At 41.7% G+C, this 21,486-nt stretch overlaps 1 protein-coding gene across 2 annotated transcripts in view; it reads right to left on the bottom strand.

Moving 5' to 3' along the window:
- LOC126187849 (abscission/NoCut checkpoint regulator) overlaps positions 1–21,486 on the bottom strand; it is a 168,710-nt gene that overhangs the window by 35,780 nt on the left and 111,444 nt on the right. For both annotated transcript variants that reach the window (XM_049929162.1, XM_049929161.1), the window contains exon 5: positions 13,083–13,186. In XM_049929162.1, coding sequence (XP_049785119.1) covers positions 13,083–13,186 — 104 coding nt within the window. The remainder of the gene's footprint in view (positions 1–13,082; positions 13,187–21,486) is intronic.

The following is a 21,486-nucleotide window of genomic DNA, read 5'->3' as shown; positions in this document are numbered from 1 at the left end:
TTTTCATCATTGTCATCATCACTTTTATTTAAAAATTTACATTACTTACGAATGCTTGGATAATTAGACTGAACGAGATCACAGGCTACTTTTTTTTTTAATGAAAGCAGACATGTAGGACTAAACCTGATGATTACATTGATCCACAATTCTAAACAGAGCCTTGCATTGCCCTCTGTCTCTAGTGCTAATACTCATCTCAGATTTTATTTAATACACAGCATTAAGGCAAGTCCATAGCACAATCCAGAGGTGCAAATAGACGATGCAAAGGAAACTGAAGATCCACTCAACCGTCATGAAGCTTTTGCCAGGAGTGGCTACTTTCAATGCTCATAATAGTAGAGATTTACCAGTGCTGCCATACAGAGGACCATTGACGACATCTACATTAACATCTTTTAGTCGGCCTGCAACGAGAACTTCTAAAGCAGGTTAGTTTCCCCAGGAGAGGGAGCAATACTGCAAGCTGTGGTGCTGCACAGTGTGATGTTTATCATCAGTGCTAGGAATGCTGTGGGCTGCCATTTCAAACCAAACCACCAGCAATTATTTGTTGCTTAATATTTATTATTTCAGGAAAGTTCTTGAAATATCATGTTTTGTACATACATCAGCATTTTGTGATATTCGGTGTTTATACAAACAGCTGCACAGTCTGTTTACGAAGTCAATTCTCTTCTGGCTGCATGTTGATGTTCATAATAAGTATGCTTTAGTTCCAAGTGTTGTATTTCTTTGACAACCTTGCTTTCAGATTTGTATTTGATTCTAGTTACGACATGACAGTATTTCCAGATATTACTGTCATCAGTAACTGAAAAATAACAGAGAATAATTAAGTTTCATGAATCCCTGCTTGAATAAGAATTTGGATATTTCAACTAACTACTGTACATGTAAATCAAGACTGAGGTCAGAAACATGATTTACTGCAAACATAGTTACAACTTTTATTCCCGTCAACTTATGCCCCTGCCATACCTGCACACAGCTGCATGTGTACCTTCCATTGTCACACTCTACAACAACTCTGCTGTTTTTGCTTTTAACTCTTCAATAGATGGATAATGTGTTCCCTTGCATACACTCTTCACTTTTGGGAACAGACAAAAGTCACAAGGAGCCAGATATAGTGAATACAGAGTGTGTTCCAGCAATGGAATATGCTTGTGCACTAAAATCTGTTTCACGGATACAACATTATGGGCTGGCACTTTATCCTGAAGCAGAATTCATATGTTATACTTCCACAAATCCAGGCTTTTCTTCCTTACTGTTTCACTCGTCTTGATCATCTTGATCAGGACTTCTTTGTAGTATTTCTGATTAACAGTTTGACCCTGAGGCACACATTCAGTAGTGATAACATCCCTGCTATCAGAAAAAAAGGCAGCACTGCCTTCAGTTTTCACTTGCTCATTCATGCTTTTTCCATTCTTAGTGAACCCAATGATGTTTTGTTTCTGGGTCATACTGAAAGATCCAGATTTGATCACATGCTGACATGTGTGAGCAAGTGTGGTTCTTCTTTGAGCCATTCCATGACATCAGAGTGTGTTCTTCTTATGCCTGAGAGAAGTGTTTTGGAACCAGTTTTGCATAAACATTTGTCATGTTTAACTCACCATGATAATTTTCTTTACCACTTCTTAATCATGGTCACCATGTCTGATCATTGCAATGCTCAGACAACAATAGTTCCACACAATTTCATTAATTTTCTGAAGTTCTGCTTCAGTTCTTGAACTCACCTAGTATGTTCATCATTTTCACCTCATTCCAACCTTCTGAAAACCATTTGCGCCTTTCACGAATTAGCACATGACATAGCATTATCACCAAATGCATCCATTAATACATGAAAAATATTCCATTAGCAACTGTTTTAATCTCACAAGGAATTTGAGGCTAATGCGCTGCTTGATTTTCAAGTTCACTATGGTCGCGGCACTACTACAGAGAAACATCCTCTTCAACCAAGACTCAAAAGCAAACTAAAGCAGGCAAGACAAAACAAATGGTGGCTGCTCTTATAGGTTCAACGTCAACTGCATTTCAATACCAACATACCCCATCTAGCCGTGTGGTAGGAGGTGCAGATTCTCATTATTTAATTTATACATCTTGTATGTATATTAAACGAAAAGAGTTCAGAGGAGAAAAAATATTGATGTCAAGAGTGGTATAATAATGGGAAGGATAGTCTCATCTTGCTCTGTTGCAATTTCACTTAAAGATTTTTACAAAAAGATTAAAATATGCCATTATTGAATACTTTAGTAAAAGTGGCAGCAGGTGAAACACAAAAAGTTGCTAACTTTTTCATTTTTCGCCTCATCTTGTAAAACTGGTAATGGATTAAAGAATAGTATTTCACTACAGGGTGATTCAAAAAGAATACCACAACTTTAAAAATGTGTATTTAATGAAAGAAACATAATATAACCTTCTGTTATACATCATTACAAAGAGTATTTAAAAAGGTTTTTTTTCACTCAAAAACAAGTTCAGAGATGTTCAATATGGCCCCCTCCAGACACTCGAGCAATATCAACCCGATACTCCAACTCGTTCCACTCTCTCTGTAGCATATCAGGCGTAACAGTTTGGATAGCTGCTGTTATTTCTCGTTTCAAATCATCAATGGTGGCTGGGAGAGGTGGCCGAAACACCATACCCTTAACATACCCCCATAAGAAAAAATCGCAGGGGGTAAGATCAGGGCTTCTTGGAGGCCAGTGATGAAGTGCTCTGTCACGGGCTGCCTTGCGGCCGATCCATCGCCTCGGGTAGTTGACGTTCAGGTAGTTACGGACAGATAAGTGCCAATGTGGTGGACTCTCCATACAGTTGATTGTGGAATTTGCAGCTCTCTGCTAGCTCTGCGAGTCGATTTTCCTGGGCTGCGAACAAATGCTTGCTGGATGCGTGCTACATTTTCATCACTCGTTCTCGACCGTCCAGAACTTTTCCCTTTGCACAAACACCCATTCTCTGTAAACTGTTTATACCAACGTTTAATACACCACCTATCAGGAGGTTTAACACCATACTTCATTTGAAATGCACGCTGAACAACTGTCGTCGATTCACTTCTGCCGTACTCAATAACACAAAAAGCTTTCTGTTGAGCGGTCGCCATCTTAGCATCAACTGACGCTGACGCCTAGTCAACAGCGCCTCAAGCGAACAAATGTACAACTAAATGAAACTTTATAGCTCCCTTAATTCGCTGACAGATAGTGCTTAGCTCTGCCTTTTGTCGTTGCAGAGTTTTAAATTCCTAAAGTTGTGGTATTCTTTTTGAATCACCCTGTATATTATTATTATTTCTTTACTTTCTCAGACGTTAAGTCTGGTTAAAAATGGAAAGTGACGCGGACCTTGATCAAGCGTCACTTCCTTTTAACTGTACGGTATATGTTATATTGCATTTAGGAACTTTCGGGTGATTGAACATGTATCAATAATTACGGATTTCTGTACTTGTATATATAAGTTTGGATGTAGCTGTATTGCATTGATGTACTGGTGGATATTGTGTGGTATGACTCCTGTAGTTGATAGTAAAATTGGTATAATGTCAACTTTGCCACATGTCCTTGACTTCCTGAGCCAGTTGGATGTATTTTTCAATTTTTTCTCCTGTTTTCTTTTGTATATTTGTTGTATTGGGTATGGATATTTCGATTAGTTGTGTTACTTTCTTCTTTTTATTGGTGAGTATGATGTCAGGTTTGTTACGTGGTGTTGTTTTATCTGTTATAATGGTTCTGTTCCAGTATAATTTGTATTCATCATTCTCCAGTACATTTTGTGGTGCATATTTGTATGTGGGAAAGTGTTGTTTTATAAGTTTATGTTGTAAGGCAAGCTGTTGATGTATTATTTTTGCTACATTGTCATGTCTTCTGGGGTATTCTGTATTTGCTAGTATTGTACATCCACTTGTGATGTGATCTACTGTTTCTATTTGTTGTTTGCAAAGTCTGCATTTATCTGTTGTGGTGTTGGGATCTTTAATAATATGCTTGCTGTAATATCTGGTGTTTATTGTTTGATCCTGTATTGCAATCATGAATCCTTCCGTCTCACTGTATATATTGCCTTTTCTTAGCCATGTGTTGGATGCGTCTTGATCGATGTGTGGCTGTGTTAGATGATACGGGTGCTTGCCATGTAGTTTTTCTTTTTCCAATTTACTTTCTTCGTATCTGTTGATGTTATGGGATCTAAAGTGTTGTAGAAGTGGTTATGAAATTGCAGTGGTGTAGCCGATGTATTTATATGAGTGATTGCTTTGTGTATTTTGCTAGTTTCTGCTCGTTCTAGAAAGAATTTTCTTAAATTGTCTACCTGTCCATAATGTAGGTGTTTTATGTCGATGAATCCCCTTCCTCCTTCCTTTCTGCTTAATGTGAATCTTTCTGTTGCTGAATGTATGTGATGTATTATTATTATTATTATTATTATTATTATTATTATTATACACTTAATACATCACAGTTTGGATTTCAGAAGGGAAAAAAAGAACACTCACCCATATCCTCACAATAAAAATAGATAAATACTACATAGAAAATGTTAATAAAATCTAAATGCAGGGAAGGACTTGACTAACAGTTTGTAAAAACACTGAAGGAGCAATGACTTCAAAAAGCCTTGTATGAAAATGCAGCAGCAGCAGCAACAACAACAAGAAGAAGAATATGTCACTACTAATTAGCTAATGCAACTTGACACCCACAAATCGACAGAGAAATCATCTGGAAGTCTAATTCTCTTTACACAGGCAGTAAAAGAAGTTTTGCAACAATCTCAATTTATTTTTATTTTCATGCTAATTTCCATTGTACTCAAAATTGCTCTTCATCCTTCGGAACAATTCATTAAATCTTATCTTAAAGAAATCGTAGGGCACTGGGTATTGTGAACTGGTTGATGCTCAAAGCAAGCAATAAGGAAATCTTCAAATTAGTGTTGGAGTTGTACTGAAGAGACAGATTGCTGCAAGCAACAATGTTACTTCAAGGAAGGAAAAAGGAGGATTAAGGGATAACATTTCATCAGCAACAAGGTTATTAGAGATGGACTGCGGACTCTTTAAGGACCCATCATAGCATAAAATTAGTTAAAAAAAAAGTGTAACTGCTTCCAACTATGAAACTGTTGAGGAAAGAGTGGTTTTGCACTCAAGTCAATAACTGGAAGGTGTTACCAGCCATTGTAATCAACAGTTGCAGCACAGAATCATTTCAATAAACTATGTGACTGACTTGACTGAAATACCTTAGCAGTGAAATAAAACTTAGGAATGACTCTTAATGTGCTTAAAATTGGCTGGAAGATACATAGATGTATTGCAGGAGTGAACAAAAACTATCCTGCTTACTAGAGGACCAGTCCATATCAAATCATCCAACTTTCATTATTTTTTGGAAATTTAATGTTCCAGGTTTCCCTCATTTTTCAATATCTGACAGTTCCTATACAGTCAACAAATACTGGAAACTCTAACAGCATTTGACCTAGTCAGTGTTTTGACTTCTGTGTCTCAAAAAATGGAAAACCATTCGATTTTTTGAACAATTGGATGAGTAAACTTGAATATAAATGCACAAGTACTGTAGTTGTTAAGTTAACTCTGGTGTCATTTTAAAGCTCTTTAACTATTCTTCAACTTGACATGCACTACAACACTACTGTGATATTAAACCAGTCTTGCAAAAAAACACAATTCTGGGCTTTAAAAAAACCTCAAAAAACACACTTTTTATTTTTTCTCAGTAATATATGTATGATTCTTACATATTCCATTTTACCTCTGATAAAATTTGAAGATGGAAAAAAGGATGTGTTGAAAAAGAAATAAATTTTTAAATATAATACTGTGCCACACTGATTTTTCTTCATAATTCGTATTGAAAGGAATTGTCAACAATTAACAATTATCTAATTTTTTTTTTCTAGCTTTTATTTCACTGCTAGATGACAGTCATTCTGCTGTACTGTTAAGACATACAGGACGACAATTATTGAACTATATGAGATAAAATCATCATAACCTCTGAACAGTTTGCATTAATACGTTCAAACTACACAGTTGGCCGCAGGTCATGAAGGGAATTAGTGTGTGCACATGGTTTGGTTTAGCAACGGAGCCCATTTTTTCATGTGGATGGGTTCACCAATAAGCAAAATTGCCACATTTGTGGGACTGAGATGAGAAGTCTCTTCACCCTTGACGGGTGACTGTATGATGTGCAATGTCCAATCACAGAATAATCGGTGAATACCAAATTGTGTGTGAAGGTTTTGGAAGATCCGAGGTCACTGGCATGAGCCTCAATTGGATGCCAGAGTCTCCAGCTCTCAACACATAAATCTCCTTTTTGTGGGGCTATATTAAAGACAAGGTGTACAGGAATAATCCCAAAGCCATTGCTGAGCTGAAAACAGTCATTTAGGTCATAGACAGCATCAATGTTCTGACACTTCAGCAGTTTATACAGAATTTCACTATTCGTCTGCACCACATCATTGCCAATGATGGCAGGCACAACAACATGTCAAAAAAACAAAGATGATGTGACTTACCAAACAAAAGTGCTGGTAGGTCGAGAGACACACAAACAAACACAAACATACACACAAAATTCAAGCTTTCGCAACCAACGGTTGCTTCCCCAGGAAAGAGGGAAGGAGAGGGAAAGACGAAAGGATGTGGGTTTTAAGGGAGAGGGTAAGGAGTCATTCCACTCCCGGGAGCGGAAAGACTTACCTTAGGGGGAAAAAAAGGACAGGTATACACTCGTGCACACACACACACATATCCATCCGCACATACACAGACACAAGCAGACATTTGTAAAGGCAAAGAGTTTGGGCTACTTCTTTGGGAGGTATGAATGTCATTTCCATTTTACCGAAGTTATTTCTGAAGACTGGTCTCAGATACTCCATTGCACTGTTCACCGAACCTGATAACCCCAAGCTGTCAGTAACAGAAATGAAGTACTTGTTTAAGAGGTTTGCAACACTACCTGTACTTGTTACCAAAGTCTCATTTATTTTTAGAACTATATGTTTCTCATCCTTTTTCGGCCCACCTGTATGTCTTCACTATGTCCCATACAGTTTTTATTCTGTTGCCTGATGTAATTATCTTTTTCTCATAATAAAGCTGCTTCAATTTCTGGATTACTTGCTTCAATATTTTGCTGTATTCTTTGTAATGCATTACAATTCTAACATCAGAGCTGTTCCTAGATAGTAGATACAGTCTCCTTTTTGTCCCGCATGTTATCTTTATTCCTTGTGTAAGCCACGGTTTATTTTTTGACTTCTGTAAGATTTGAGGTACCTTCAATGAAAAGAGTTTTCAAAAGTGGAGGTAGCTTCATTAATGAATGCTTTGTATTTTCCATCCGAGTCAGAAGTATTGTAAACATCTATCCAGTTCATGTCTTTGAGCAATTTCCTGAATTTCTCAATTTTTGATTTATTTATTATCCTCCTGTATTCTGATTTAATAGATTTTTTTTTTATCCTGACAAGTTTCAACATTTAACATAAGATGCTGCATATCATGATCAGATAGCCCCATTTTCTATTGGTTTTGTGATATGACTTTTTTCCCTAGATTTGTCTACAAAGATATTATCAACAGCAGTCTCAGAGCATTTACGTATCCTAGTAGGAAAGTTCACAGTAGGAACTAAATTGAACGATAGTGTTACTAACTGCAATAATTGTTCACTGACACAGCCTTTCAATAAATCACATTAAAATCACCAGCAACCACTATTTTCTTTTCTCTTTTTTTTTATTTTTATTTTTTTTTTAAACCACGAAATGGGGCAGCAGAGCTTCCAGATATTTATGAAGAGGTTAAACTTTCCTGAAGGTGATCTGTATATACCTCCTATTATTGGTTGGTTGGTTGATTTGTTTTGGGGTTTGATGGGGCTAAACCTTGAGGTCATCAGTCCCCAGTTAAAAACAGACATACTTGTAAAAGGACTATACAGTAAAAGCATAACCTCTGCACCCAGAGGGAGGGAACACCAAGGGGTATAGAGCTAAACTGAACACCGCAATAACACAAAATAGAGGACACTTGGAAAAGGAGCAGAGCAAATAGTTGACAAGAGTAAAACAGACTACAGTGGTTGATGGATCAGGTAAAAGGTCAACCACTGAACTACAAACAAAGAACCTCCAGCTGGAAAGCATTGATAGAGGTGCCAACACAACTTGTTACCATAAAAGACACTATTTTGGTATCCACGTCACAATTAAAGTCGCTGGAGTGGGCGTAGCCTGAGAAATCATGCGAGAGCACCCACACTAGAGCGAGTGATAAAACTCAGCTGCACGGATAAAACGTAAAACTGAGTCAGCCATAGAGGCATCGTCACCGAGAATTAAAGGAAGTGCAGCTGGTAAATTAAAGGACTGTCGCAAGGGGGGTAAAAGGGAGCAGTCCATCAGAAGATGGACCACTGTCAACCCTGCATCACAGCGACACTTGGGCGGGTTCTTACGATGAAGGAGATAGCTGTGGGTCAACCGCGTATGCCCAATTCGGAGACAGCAGAGAACAACTGAGTCCCTACTCGTGCCCCTCAAGGATGAGTTCCATACGGCCGTGGACGACTTGACCATGCGGAGCTTATTTGGCGTGTTCAAGACAGACCATTCAGAGCTCCAGACATCGTGGACCTTGCGATGTAGGGCTGACCGGAGGTCTCTTTCCACGAGACCAAGCTCCAGGGGTGGCAAAGTGGTGGCCTGCTTGGCCAACCGATCGACACACTCGTTTCCTGGAATGCCGATGTGGCCCGGGGTCCACACAAACGTCGCTGAACGACCACACTCAGCGAGAGCACAAACAGCATCTTGAATACCGCGCACCAAAGGGTCCTGAGAGAACTTGCAATCCACTCAGGGAGTCACTGCATATGACAGATGACTCCCCAGGGTAGGAGGAAAGGTGAGCGAGTGCACGATAAAGAGCAACCAGCTCCACAGTGAAAACACTGCTCCCATAAGGCAGGGAATGCTGCTCAACGTAGTCGCCATGGATGAAAGCAAACCCAGTGCGTCCACCGACCACAGAACCATCGGTGTACACTACACCTTCATCGCGAAATGAGGCAAGAAGAGCCAGGAATTGTTGACGAAGACTGGCAGGGGGAACAGAGGACTTGGAGTCACAGGACACATCCAAGAAAAGCCGCAAGCGAGGGAGGGACCAAGGAGGGGTAGAAGAAGAGGGCCGGAAGGATGGAGGAATGGGAAAGGACTCTAGTGACGAGAGAAGGGAACAAACGCGGACTGTGATCGGGAGACCTGACCGAGGCGCCATCGTGGGGAGGGAGTGCACAAGATGGAAAAAGGTGCCTGCGGTTTGGGTGGTCGGGCGAGGCATGGATGCAGGCGATGTACAATGCAAGCAACTGTTGTTGGCGGAATTGCAGGGGAGGGATTCCAGTTTCTACAAGAAGGCTAGTCACCGGACTAGTACGGAAGGCACCTGTCGCCAGTCTGATGCCACAATGGAGAATCGGGTCGAGGATCTGCAATGTTGAAGGTGCTGCTGAGTCATACACCACGCTCCCGTAGTCGAGACGGGACAGGACTAAGGCCTTATAGAGCTATAGGAGGGTTGCTCGTTACTCCCGATGTTGATAACAGGGGAGCAACGGAAGAGGGTGTTCCCCCAACTACCTGGGGGGCAGGAATAGACGGCTGGGCTGGAGGGCCCACAAAAAGTGGCTGAGCTTGGGGGCACGTCGCCAGGGATGGCGACATCATGGCTGCTGCAGCAAACGTCGATGAAATGTGCACAGGGTGAAGTCGGTCGTACTTGGGTTTGGCCTCTGAGTAAGTGAGCCTGTCCAAGGTCTTATACTCCATAATCTTACATTCTTTTTGATAAACTGTGCAGTCTGACGAGCAAGGTGAATGCTTCTGTCCGCAGCTGACACAAACAGGGGGCGGCGAACACAGGTCGATGGGGTGGGAGGCATGTCCACAATCCCGACAGGTAGGGTCAGTGTCACATCTCAACGACATGTGCCCAAACCTCCAGCACTTAAAGCAGTGCATGGGAGGAGGGACGTAAGGCTTAACATCACATCGATATATCACCACCTTGACCTTCTCGAGCAGGGTGTCTTTTGAAAGCCAAGATGAAGGCGCCGGTGGCAACCCTAATATCTTTAGGTCCCCTGAAGACACGTCATACAAAGTGGACACCGCAGCATTCCAGATTTGCACGGAGCTCTTAGTCAGATTGCAACAACAGGTCACAATGAAAAATAAGTCCCTGAACCATACTGAGGCTCTTATGAGGCATAATGGAGACTGCAACATCACTGAGCTTGTCACAAGCAAGCAATGCCTGTGACTGTGCTGGGGATGCTGTCTGTATGAGGACTGCTCCAGACCTCATTTTAGACATGCCCTCAACTTCTCCAAACTTATCCTCTAAATTTTCCAAAAAAAACTGAGGCTTTGTGGTCCGTAATGTGTCCCCATCTGTTCGGCTGCAAACCAGAAATCGGGGAGAATACATTGCACCAGGTAATTTAGACCGCCGTTCCTCCCCTGGTGTGGACATGGAAGGGAACGATTGGGGATCATACTATAATGCATTGAACTTTCTGTTCTTAGAGACTCGTGCTTGCACACTATTCATATTTCGTTTCATGGTGGTCCCACGTGCAGCTAGGGGAAGGAATGTCCACCCAGACAGAGCCCCGCTTGCCTGGGTAAGCCTAATACAACCGGGGGGCGGCAGGTTCCCCAGAGGTCGCCCGCTAGCAACTGTTCTACCTCAACAGCCCTGCGTCTCCTCGGCACGCAGCACACCTTGAGATTGAGGTTTTTTTTTTTTATAGAGGTTTATTCCATCCTCGCAACCCAGGCAGTTAAACCTAGATCCCCGGGCTCTGTACCGTACAACGTTCCACCGTCACGCCTTACGGTGGTCGCTGAAGCACGCTCAGAGCTTACGGTATTGAGGACTGGTGGCGCTTCCCAGTCCCCAGCTCAGGGACCCCAGGGTCACCAAGCCCTTGCCCAGCAACTAAATGCTGAGCCCCCTGAGGGGAAAGAACTACTTATGAAATACTGAGTCTGTTGCACAAGCTTCTAAGTGCTGCTCTGAGCAAAATTTATTAATATCAATAGTCTTGAAATCAAAACAGTTTCTGATAAATGTGGTAACTCCTCCTTTCTCCATATTTTATCTACAGAAGTAAGAAGCTAACTTTAATCCTGTAACATTTAATGTATCTATACCAGCGGCCACATGATGTTCAGAGAGGCAGATTGTATGAACTGGTTTGCTCAACTCTAACTCTTCAACACAAATAAGCAACTCATTAAGCTTACCCCCTTAGTCCTCAGATATTCTGATGCAATAACAATAACTGATTTTGTGCACTGGCTGAATTACAACTGGATGAACCTAATTTTCCTGCCAATTTTTGAGTATCTCTAGTTTCAATCAGATGCTGTCTGCAAGAATTGTGTACTACTTGATCAATGAGAGTGTCAGTTCAGCCTGTCTGTGAACATCTTTTGTTTCTGCCCTCCCTACCCTAAAAAACTGCTGATCTGTCACTTGTAACCACTGGTACATTACCACTTGTGAAAGCACCCCCCCCCCCCCCCCCCAAGGCTTTTGCTATTAGCCCATGAAGTTTTTCGTTCCCTTTCCTGCTGAGGTGAAGGTCACGCCTAGTAGTCCCACCTGCTGATAGACTCAACAGGAACCACACTGATATGAGATCCCGTATCTGATCCAAGCAGTCGTTCCACGTAAATTAACTCTTCTAACAGAAGAGTTTAAAAAAGGCTGGTCATGGCGCCTCAGAACAGACACAAGCCCAACACCAGTACGTCTCGCTGCTGAAGCTATCTTTACCAGGTCACTCTCAATTGAATAACTAAGGTTCCTATCTATTCTGTTGCCCACCCCACCCACTACTACCACAGTGTCTTGCTTCGTGAAGTCTTTGCAAAGTGAACCTACATCCTCTATCACCTGACCCAGACTTGCACCAGGTTTAAAAAATCGGGTGACCTGGTAACCTGACCCTAATTCACATCCTGCAACAGTTGGCCAACACGTCTACCATGTGAACTACCTAACAACAAAACTTTTTCCTCTATAGCTTTTTCTGACTTCCTACTTTTCAAACTCTTTTTGAAAGTTTGTTCTGTTCTGTCTACAAAACCAAAAAGTAATAAATATCTGACTCTAAGAGTATCAAACCTGTGGTTAATTTTATATGGGCTAAACCTGGACCTCAATCCAACTGCAAATGAGTATGTTCACCTGTATGTGTCAGAAGTACTGTGTACTCATCCTGACAACAAAGATAGTTAATCTTCCAGCATAATTAGCACATAAACTTAGGTTAGCTACCATGGTGTTCTGCTGCTAGCAGTGGCTACTGATTTTCAAATACATGAAGTTCAAGCAGTCACTACAAACTCTATGGGAGTTCTAAGGCTTATGTATCACAAATTTTCATATGCTGTACCTGAAAACTGAAACACAGGCCTTTAACATGACAGAACTGAAGTGAGTGTCTCGAGATTCAAACATCTTCTCCAACAATGAACAAGAAAAGGCAATAATGAATAACAAAAAAAAAATCACTACGAATCCAAAAAAATGTCAGGAACTGAACAGTAGAGAATGTGGAGAAGAAGACAAACAAGTCACTGAAACTCCCACATCCGAGAGCTCTGGAGTATAACACCCAAATCAAGAGCACCCTTTTTTCAATCCGACAGACACACTAGCATTGACACTGTACTACAGCAAACAATGGGTACAAAAAGTGGTGAGTCACAAGAAGTGAACTGGAGGGAAAAAAAGTATATGCATGCATTATCATTTAATTAGCTGTTAATTAAATCAGATAAAAGTACTGATAGACACATCCATTCACAAACTCCTTGGAACAGAAATGAATATTATCAAACAGTACCACCATAGTTTGCAATTGACTCTGCAAAGACTAACACATTATGAAAACAAAACATAGTATAATTACCTTTCTGACAAATCCTTAGCCTCTCCAGCATCAGACATTTCACTTGTAAGCTTCGCAAGTAACGCATCAGGATTATCCTCAGATACTGCAGTGTCTGTTCCACCCTGTCAAAATAAATAACTGTTTCAGAATTTGGATATCATTTGCTGGATTATAAACTGACATCCTACAACACAACACAACAGATCTTGTGTGTCATGATTTCTTGCTTGTACAGAAATCAAAAGAAAATAAATTGCATATTTAGTGGTTTCCTGATCACAGCACCTCATTCTGAATCACCACCACTATGCATTTCTGTACAGACGTCTCTTTTCAATAGCCAAAAACCTATCACTATATATCAACATGTTGCTGTGGTAGTACACGATACAACTTTTCACGAGTACAAGTGGTCAGGTTCATTACAAATTCTATCCAGTAATTTTGCAGATCATGTCTTAAACAATTAAAACAATTCCCAGGGATTTCAGCATACTTACTAATATGAATTTTTATAAAAGTAATTGCCTGCCACTTGTTCCTTGGTGGAAGTCATTGTGTACACAATATTCAAGCAGATTCTTATAAGACTTTGTAGTTTACAAAATTCTGTGTTTGGTCAGTAGGTACCGTCATACATGACAAGCACAGAAAATCAGATTCATTAAGAAAAGTGATTGTTTTCCAGTTGAGGGAGAACTTGCAGAGGAAGAAAATATCTAACTTCAATTTGGGATGGGAAAAACAGGCAGTATAGAAACAACTACACATTTTTTATGATATGGATAGGAAACAGAAAGAGAAGGAAGCACATAAGAAAGAATAAATGAATAGCTTTTATTTGTTCTTGTGGGTTACATTTGAAGTATCAGGTTCAACACAGTCAGCCATACCTTCAAATACACAAGTCATTTGTTATACAGCTGCCACCATGGCACAAGATCACTGCTATGAACAATTATTCCTCTACCAGTGAGATGTAAGCATCCAACCCTCCGGAGCTCCAGCAGTGTGTATACTTAAGTTTGAATATTCATACACTGAGCCCATTTTGTGTGTTTGCCAGTTGAATAACATTAACAGACTTTCATAGTGGCCGTGGCTCAACATCTTCCGATTAGACACTGTATTGAAGAGGGACAGATTTATAAATATTTTGTACCTGTATATATTTCTGCATCAAATCTACTGTTAGCAACTGACCCTGCAAATACAGCAACAAAGTTGTGTATTATTTTTGCTACATAATATTAGATGTAGAATAAATATATATCTGAATTCTCTGTTCATGAACAGCATCTGTTCCTCCTCTTGTATCCACTAAAGAACCACACAGCAACATCACAGTGCTGAGTAGCTTCTAACATCTCTTGTTCAGTTTCAGAGTCAACAAATATCAGAACTGCTGTCAGCAGTTTCTTGTCTCATACAAGCACAAGCAGCCCAGTAGCGAAAGGTGCCATAAGCTGAAGAAGGAATTCAGCTACTGCCTTCACCCTTAAAACAGTTCATTGAGATGAAGGAAACATTCCGCAAGCCACCCAACAGTGTGTGGCGGAGGGCACTTTACACGCCACTGTCATTACCTCCCTTTTCTGTTCCAGTCGCGTATGGTGCGCGGGAAGAACGACTGTCTGAAAGCCTCAGTGCGCACTCTAATCTCTCTAATTTTACATTCGTGATCTCCTCGGGAGGTATAAGTAGGGGGAAGCAATATATTCGATACCTCATCCAGAAACGCACGCTCTCGAAACCTGGCGAGCAAGCTACACCGCGATGCAGAGTGCCTCTCTTGCAGAGTCTGACACTTGAGTTTGCTAAACATCTCCGTAACGCTATCACGGTTACCAAAGAACCCTGTGACGAAACGCGCCACTCTTCTTTGGATCTTCTCTATCTCCTCCGTCAACCCGATCTTACTCAAGTATAGGTCGAACGAGTGTTTTGTAAGCCACCTCCTTTGTTGATGGACTACATTTTCTAAGGACTCTCCCAATGAATCTCAACCTGGTACCTGCCTTACCAACAATTAATTTTATATGATCATTCCACTTCAAATCATTCCACATGCATACTCCCACATATTTTACAGAAGTAACTGCTACGAGTGTTTGTTCCACTGTCATATAATCATACAATAAAGGATCCTTCTTTCTATGTATTCGCAATACATTACATTTGTCTATGTTAAGGGTCAGTTGCCACTCCCTGCACCAAGTGCCTATCCGCTGCAGATCTTCCTGCATTTCGCTACAATTTTCTAATGCTGCAACTTCTCTGTATACTACAGCATCATCCGCGAAAAGCCGCATGGAACTTCCGACACTATCTACTAGGTCATTTATATATATTGTGAAAAGCAATGGTCCCATAACACTCCCCTGTGGCATGCCAGATGTTACTTTAACGGCTGTAGACGTCTCTCCATTGCTAACAACATGCTGTGTTCTATTTGCTAAAAACTATTCAATCCAGCCACACAGCTGGTCTGATATTCTGTAGGCTCTTACTTTGTTTATCAGGTGACAGTGCGGAACTGTATCGAACGCCTTCCGGAAGTCAAGGAAAATAGCATCTACCTGGGAGCCTGTATCTAATATTTTCTGGGTCTCATGAACAAATAAAGAAAGTTGGGTCTCACACGATCGCTGTTTCTGGAATCCATGTTGATTCCTACAGAGTAGATTCTGGGTTTCCAGAAACAACATGATACGCGAGCAAACAACATGTTCTAAAATTCTACAACAGATCGACATCAGAGATATAGGTCTATAGTTTTGCACATCTGCTCGACGACCCTTCTTGAAGACTGGGACTACCTGTGCTCTTTTTCAATCATTTGGAACCTTCCATTCCTCTAGAGACTTGCGGTACACGGCTGTTAGAAGGGGGGCAAGTTCTTTCGCATACTCTGTGTAGAATCGAATTGAATCCCTTCAGGTCCAGTGGACTTTCCTCTGTTGAGTGATTCCAGTTGCTTTTCTATTCCTTGGACACTTATTTCGATGTCAGTCATTTCTTCATTTGTGCGAGGATTTAGAGAAGGAACTGCAGTGCGGTCCTCCTCTGTGAAACAGCTCTGGAAAAAGGTGTTTAGTATTTCAGCTTTAGGGGTGTCATCCTCTGTTTCAGTGCCATCATCATCCTGGAGTGTCTGGATATGCTGTTTCAAGCCACTTACTGATTTAACGTAAGACCAGAACTTCCTAGGATTTTCTGTCAAGTCGGTACATAGAATTTTACTTTCGAATTCACTGAACGCTTCACACATAGCCCTCCTTACGCTAACTTTGCAATCGTTTAGCTTCTGTTTGTCTGAGAGGTTTTGGTTGCATTTACACTTGGAGTGAAGCTCCCTTTGCTTTCGCAGCAGTTTCCTAACATTGTTGTTGAACCACAGTGGGTTTTTCCCGTCCCTCACAGTTATACTCGGCACGTACCTGTCTAAAGGGCATTTTACGATTGCCTTGAACTTTTTCCATAAACACTCACCATTGTCAGTGTCAGAACAGAAATTTTCATTTTGATCTGAAATCTGCCTTCTATTACTCTTGCTAAACAGATAAACTTTCCTCCCTTTTTTTTTATATTCCTATTAACTTCCATATTCAGGGATGCTGCAATGGCCTTATGATCACTGATTCCCTGTTCTGCACTTACACAGTCGAAAAGTTCGGGTCTGTTTGTTATCAGTAAGTCCAAGATGTTATCTCCACGAGTCGGTTCTCTGTTTGATTGCTCGAGGTAATTTTCGGATAGTGCACTCAGTATAATGTCACTCGATGCTCTGTCCCTACCACCCGTCCTAAACATCTGAGTGTCCCAGTCTATATCTGGTAAATTGAATCTCCACCTAAGACTACAACATGCTGAGAAAATTTATGTTAAATGTATTCCAAATTTTCTCTCAGTTGTTCTGCCACTAATGCTGCTGAGTCGGGTGATCGGTAAAAGGAGCCAACTACTAACCTAGCTCGGTTGTTGAGTGTAACCTCCACCCATAATAATTCACTGGAACTATCCAGTTCTACTTCACTACAGGATAAACTACTACTAACAGTGACAAATACGCCACCACCAGTTGCATGCAATCTATCCTTTCTAAACACCGTCTGTGCCTTTGTAAAAATTTCGGCAGAATTTATCTCTGGCTTCAGCCAGCTTTCTGTACCTATAACGATTTCAGCTTCGGTGCTTTCTATCAGCATTGTAGTTCCGGTACTTTACCAATGCAGCTTCGACAGTTTACAATTACAATACCGATTGCTGCTTGGCCCCCGCATGTCCTGACTTTGCCCCGCACCCTTTGAGGCTGCTGCCCTTTCTGTACTTGCCCGAGGCCATCTAACCTAAAAAACTGCCCAGTACACGCCACACAACCCCTGCTACCCATGTAGCCGCTTGCTGCATGTAGAGGACTCCTGACCTATCCATCGGAACCCGAAACCCCACCACCCTATGGCGCAAGTCGAGGAATCTGCAGCCCACACAGTCGCAGAACCGTCTCTGCCTCTGATTCAGACCCTCCACTCGGCTCTGTACCAAAGGTCCGCAGTCAGTCCTGTCAACGATGCTGCAGATGGTGAGCTCTGCTTTCATCCCGCTAGCGAGACTGGCAGTCTTCACCAAATCAGATAGCCGCCGGAAGGCAGAGAGGATTTCTTCTGATCCATAGCGACACACATCATTGGTGCCGACATGAGTGACCACCTGCAGATGGGTGCACCCTGTACCCTTCATGGCATCCAGAAGGACCCTTTCCATATCTGGAATGACTCCCCCCGGTATGCACACGGAGTGCACATTGGTTTTCTTCCCCTCTCTTGCTGCCATATGTAGGAGTGTATACTTACCGCCTCCTAGTGAAACTGTTTCCCCTCAGTGTGTCCCAAACCCAGTCCTAGGAGGTCTTAATTGCAAGTTTAGATGAATTTTTTGAGAGTCAAATGCACATTGCTGCTGCTCGGTACAAATTTTTCCAAATGCAGTGTTATAGTAATCAGTCCTATAAAGAATGGATTGCAGAGTTGGAGGGCATGACTAGAGATTGTAAATTCTGTTGTCTCTGTGGTGCAACTTACCAGCATGAAATGATTTGTAATGTTATTATTCAGAATCTATGGGTCAGAGACTGAAGGATGAAATTCTAAAGCATCACAACCCTAGCACTAGTGAAGTGCTAGAAGTTGTCGATGAACACGAAGTTCAAGATTTAGCTGAGCAAGAATTCTGTCTACCAGTTATCGCTTCACTCGAGACAAACAACCCCACCCACAGCTCCAGCCTCTGCACTCATAAGTCAGCTCCACGTAAACAAGGCTGGACATACTACATATGGCCTTTGCAGTGCCAGCAGAATACTAATTACACTGCCCCAGCTCCACAAAAACTGAAATCCTGTGTGAAATGCTATGTCACCCATGACTGGAAGAACTGTTTCTTCAGGCAAGTCACAGTACAGGACATATAAAACTGGTCTGCCTGCAAAAGGCTGGAAAGCTGCCTTTTCACACGAGAATAATGCAAAGTAGAAATGAATGGAAATCAATGTCATTTCATGTTCAGATTCAGCACCCCCTGCTCAAAATGCAGAAAATGCACACACACACACATTTAATGCAAATACCACACACACTTCGAAAAGGCTCTCCCAATCTCAACGTTTACGAAAACACTCTAGTGCACAGGTGGAAACAGTTTTTCACAACATGGAATGGACAACTGTATTCGCAAAACACACCGCAAACTGTGGATTACATTACAAATTTGTGCCTGTCAGTGCCTTTTCAACTAGATACTGGAGCTTCTGTCACATTGCTTAGCGTTGATACATATGAAAAAAAGTCTGCATCTCACCACCTTTAATGGCAACAGCATTTCAGTGCTTGGAACATGCCACTTACCTGCAAAATACAAGAACATGACTAAAGAAGTACCTTGCAATGTAGTTCGTTCACACAAGAGTCCAAATATTTTCAGCATGGATGTGTTCGATTCCTTCAGATTAGCCATACAAGAAAATGTGCAATAGTTTATCTCTTCTGAATAACGTGATTCTGATTCAGACATCTAACAAATGAACAAGAGAGTTATTCCCCACTTCATTCCAACAGCAGGTGTTAAGCCCTCTGCACAGAGTAATTGGGGGATAGTTCACACTAAGTAACTACTGCACCAACCTGGTACATAGCTTGCTTTAGGTAAGCAAATAGATCATGTAAGGCACAATGTCATCCTTACACTGACAATCAGGATGCTCCCTGTAAGGAATTTTTCTCCTGGCCACATTCTGATACTTCATATAGTGAGCGTATAGACTTTGCTGGCCCCTTTAGGCAAACACACTGAATGACTATCTTAGATGCCTACAGAAAATACCTTTTTGTCATCTCAGTGCATTTTATGAATGCTGCCAGCACTATCAAGGCCCTCACTTCTGTATTTTCTCTAAGGCTTTCCACAAACAACTGTTTCCAACAATGGACCTCATTTTACTTCAAAGGAATTTACACAATTTTGCAAACACACTGGAATACAGCATATCAGGACATCACCATTCTTGCCACAGTCTAATAGCGAGACCAAATGTTTCGTTCATATGTTCAAGATACAGATGTCAAAACTATGAGCTTCACATTCCTGTGAAGATGCCTTACTGACGTTCGTACTTTGCCTGCTCCTGAAATTTCATTAGCAGAGCATTTGGTAAGGGCAATGCCACTGGACTTTGCTGCATCTGCTTCATCCTCACTGCTCTGCTCCAATCGACTTCACCACAAAGTTTCACCCGAACGTCAGAGTTCAATATCAAGTGTGCAACAACCCACATTTATGGGACTCAAGTGTTGTTCTCAGATCGGCTGGCAGAGCCCATTAGTATCCTGAAACCAGTATACTAATTGCAGCAGTGGAAGCATGCATCAGTGCCACCAATATCAACTGCGGCCCTGTGAATTCAGTGACCCTGCTGTGGACCAATCTGTTTCAATTTCTTCACTGCATGATGTCACAATGCAGCTTCCTACACGGCTTACCGAGAGGATGCCACTACCTGCGGCCGTCTCGCTGAAGTAAGTCTCCACCTGCCCACCTTCGACCCTAATGTTACCAATGCTGCAGGTTGCCTCTCTCATGGACATCAATGCAGTCACCGTCAGCTAGTTCAAGGGCACCCTCTGTGCTCCTACCTGTGCCGTTGGATGTGTCCTGCACCTGGTTTGGCGGCAGTTTCACTGGCATTCGCAAGGCACAATGTTGGGACACAGGTTTGTTTGCTCTGCCTCCCCTCCCTCGCCAAGCAACCACCCTCGTCACTATCCACAGCACAGGCCTTCCCCCCCCTACTTCAAAGCTGGGCAGGGAGGGGTGTATATCGGCTGTGATCCAGTTGCCCGCACCTTCAAATACACATTAAGCACACCACCAGTTACACTGCCGCATTGCCTACAGCCACCACCGCGGCACAAGGGCACTGCCACAAGTGATTATGCCACTGTCAATGAGATGCAAGAATCCCCCCTCTGGGGCTCCAAGGCAGGAGTACTTCAGTTCAAACTTTCATACACTGAGCCCATTTTGCGTACTTGCCAGTTGAATAACATTTAAAGACTTTCACAGCGGCCAGTGCTTGACATCATCTGAATAAAGATTGTACTGAACAGTGATGAATTTATAAATTTTCTGTATCTGTATATATACCTATATTCAAATCTAACAATATTATGAGAAGGAAAGTTGCTACTCACCACATAGTGGAGATGCTGAGTCACAGATAGGCACAACAAAAAGACTCACAATTGCAGCTTCCAGCCATTAAGGCTTTTGTCAAAAACAGACATACGTGCACGCACGCACACACACACGCACACACACACACGCGCACGCACACACACACACACACACACACACACACACACACACACAACTTGCAGTCTCAGGTAACATATTCAAATCTCCTTTTGACGCTGAGAACACAGGAAAGTTATGTATTATTTTTCTATTTAATTCTAGATGTAGAATAAATTAATATCTGGATTCTCTGTCCATGAACAGCATCTGTTCCTTGCTCCTGTACCCACTAAAGAACACACAGCACACAAAGGAAGACATAAAAACATTATTTTGTAAAATAGATTGATCACAAATAAAATAATTATGAGCATAGTGAAATACATAAGTGAAGGAAACTGTGGGTCATATTACATAATGATGCCATGAACGAGGGCATGAGAGTTGTATAGTCACTGGATGCTGCACAAAAAGAAGCGGTGGTCAGATACATTCCCTGTCCCTTTGACAAAGCAAATGCAAATTGCAGTCCATTATTTAATACTAAAGTGTGTTGTGCTCTCTCAGTGGCGAATATAGTTGCCAATCTCCTCATTACAGCAGCATTATCATTGATGACATTCAAGATCTAGCC

The sequence above is a fragment of the Schistocerca cancellata genome, chromosome 5 (assembly GCF_023864275.1).
Source record: "Schistocerca cancellata isolate TAMUIC-IGC-003103 chromosome 5, iqSchCanc2.1, whole genome shotgun sequence".
NCBI classification, from domain to species: Eukaryota; Metazoa; Arthropoda; class Insecta; order Orthoptera; family Acrididae; genus Schistocerca; species Schistocerca cancellata.
The sequence above is the reverse complement of the archived record's forward strand: the minus strand, read 5'-3'. Positions and strand labels throughout refer to the sequence as shown.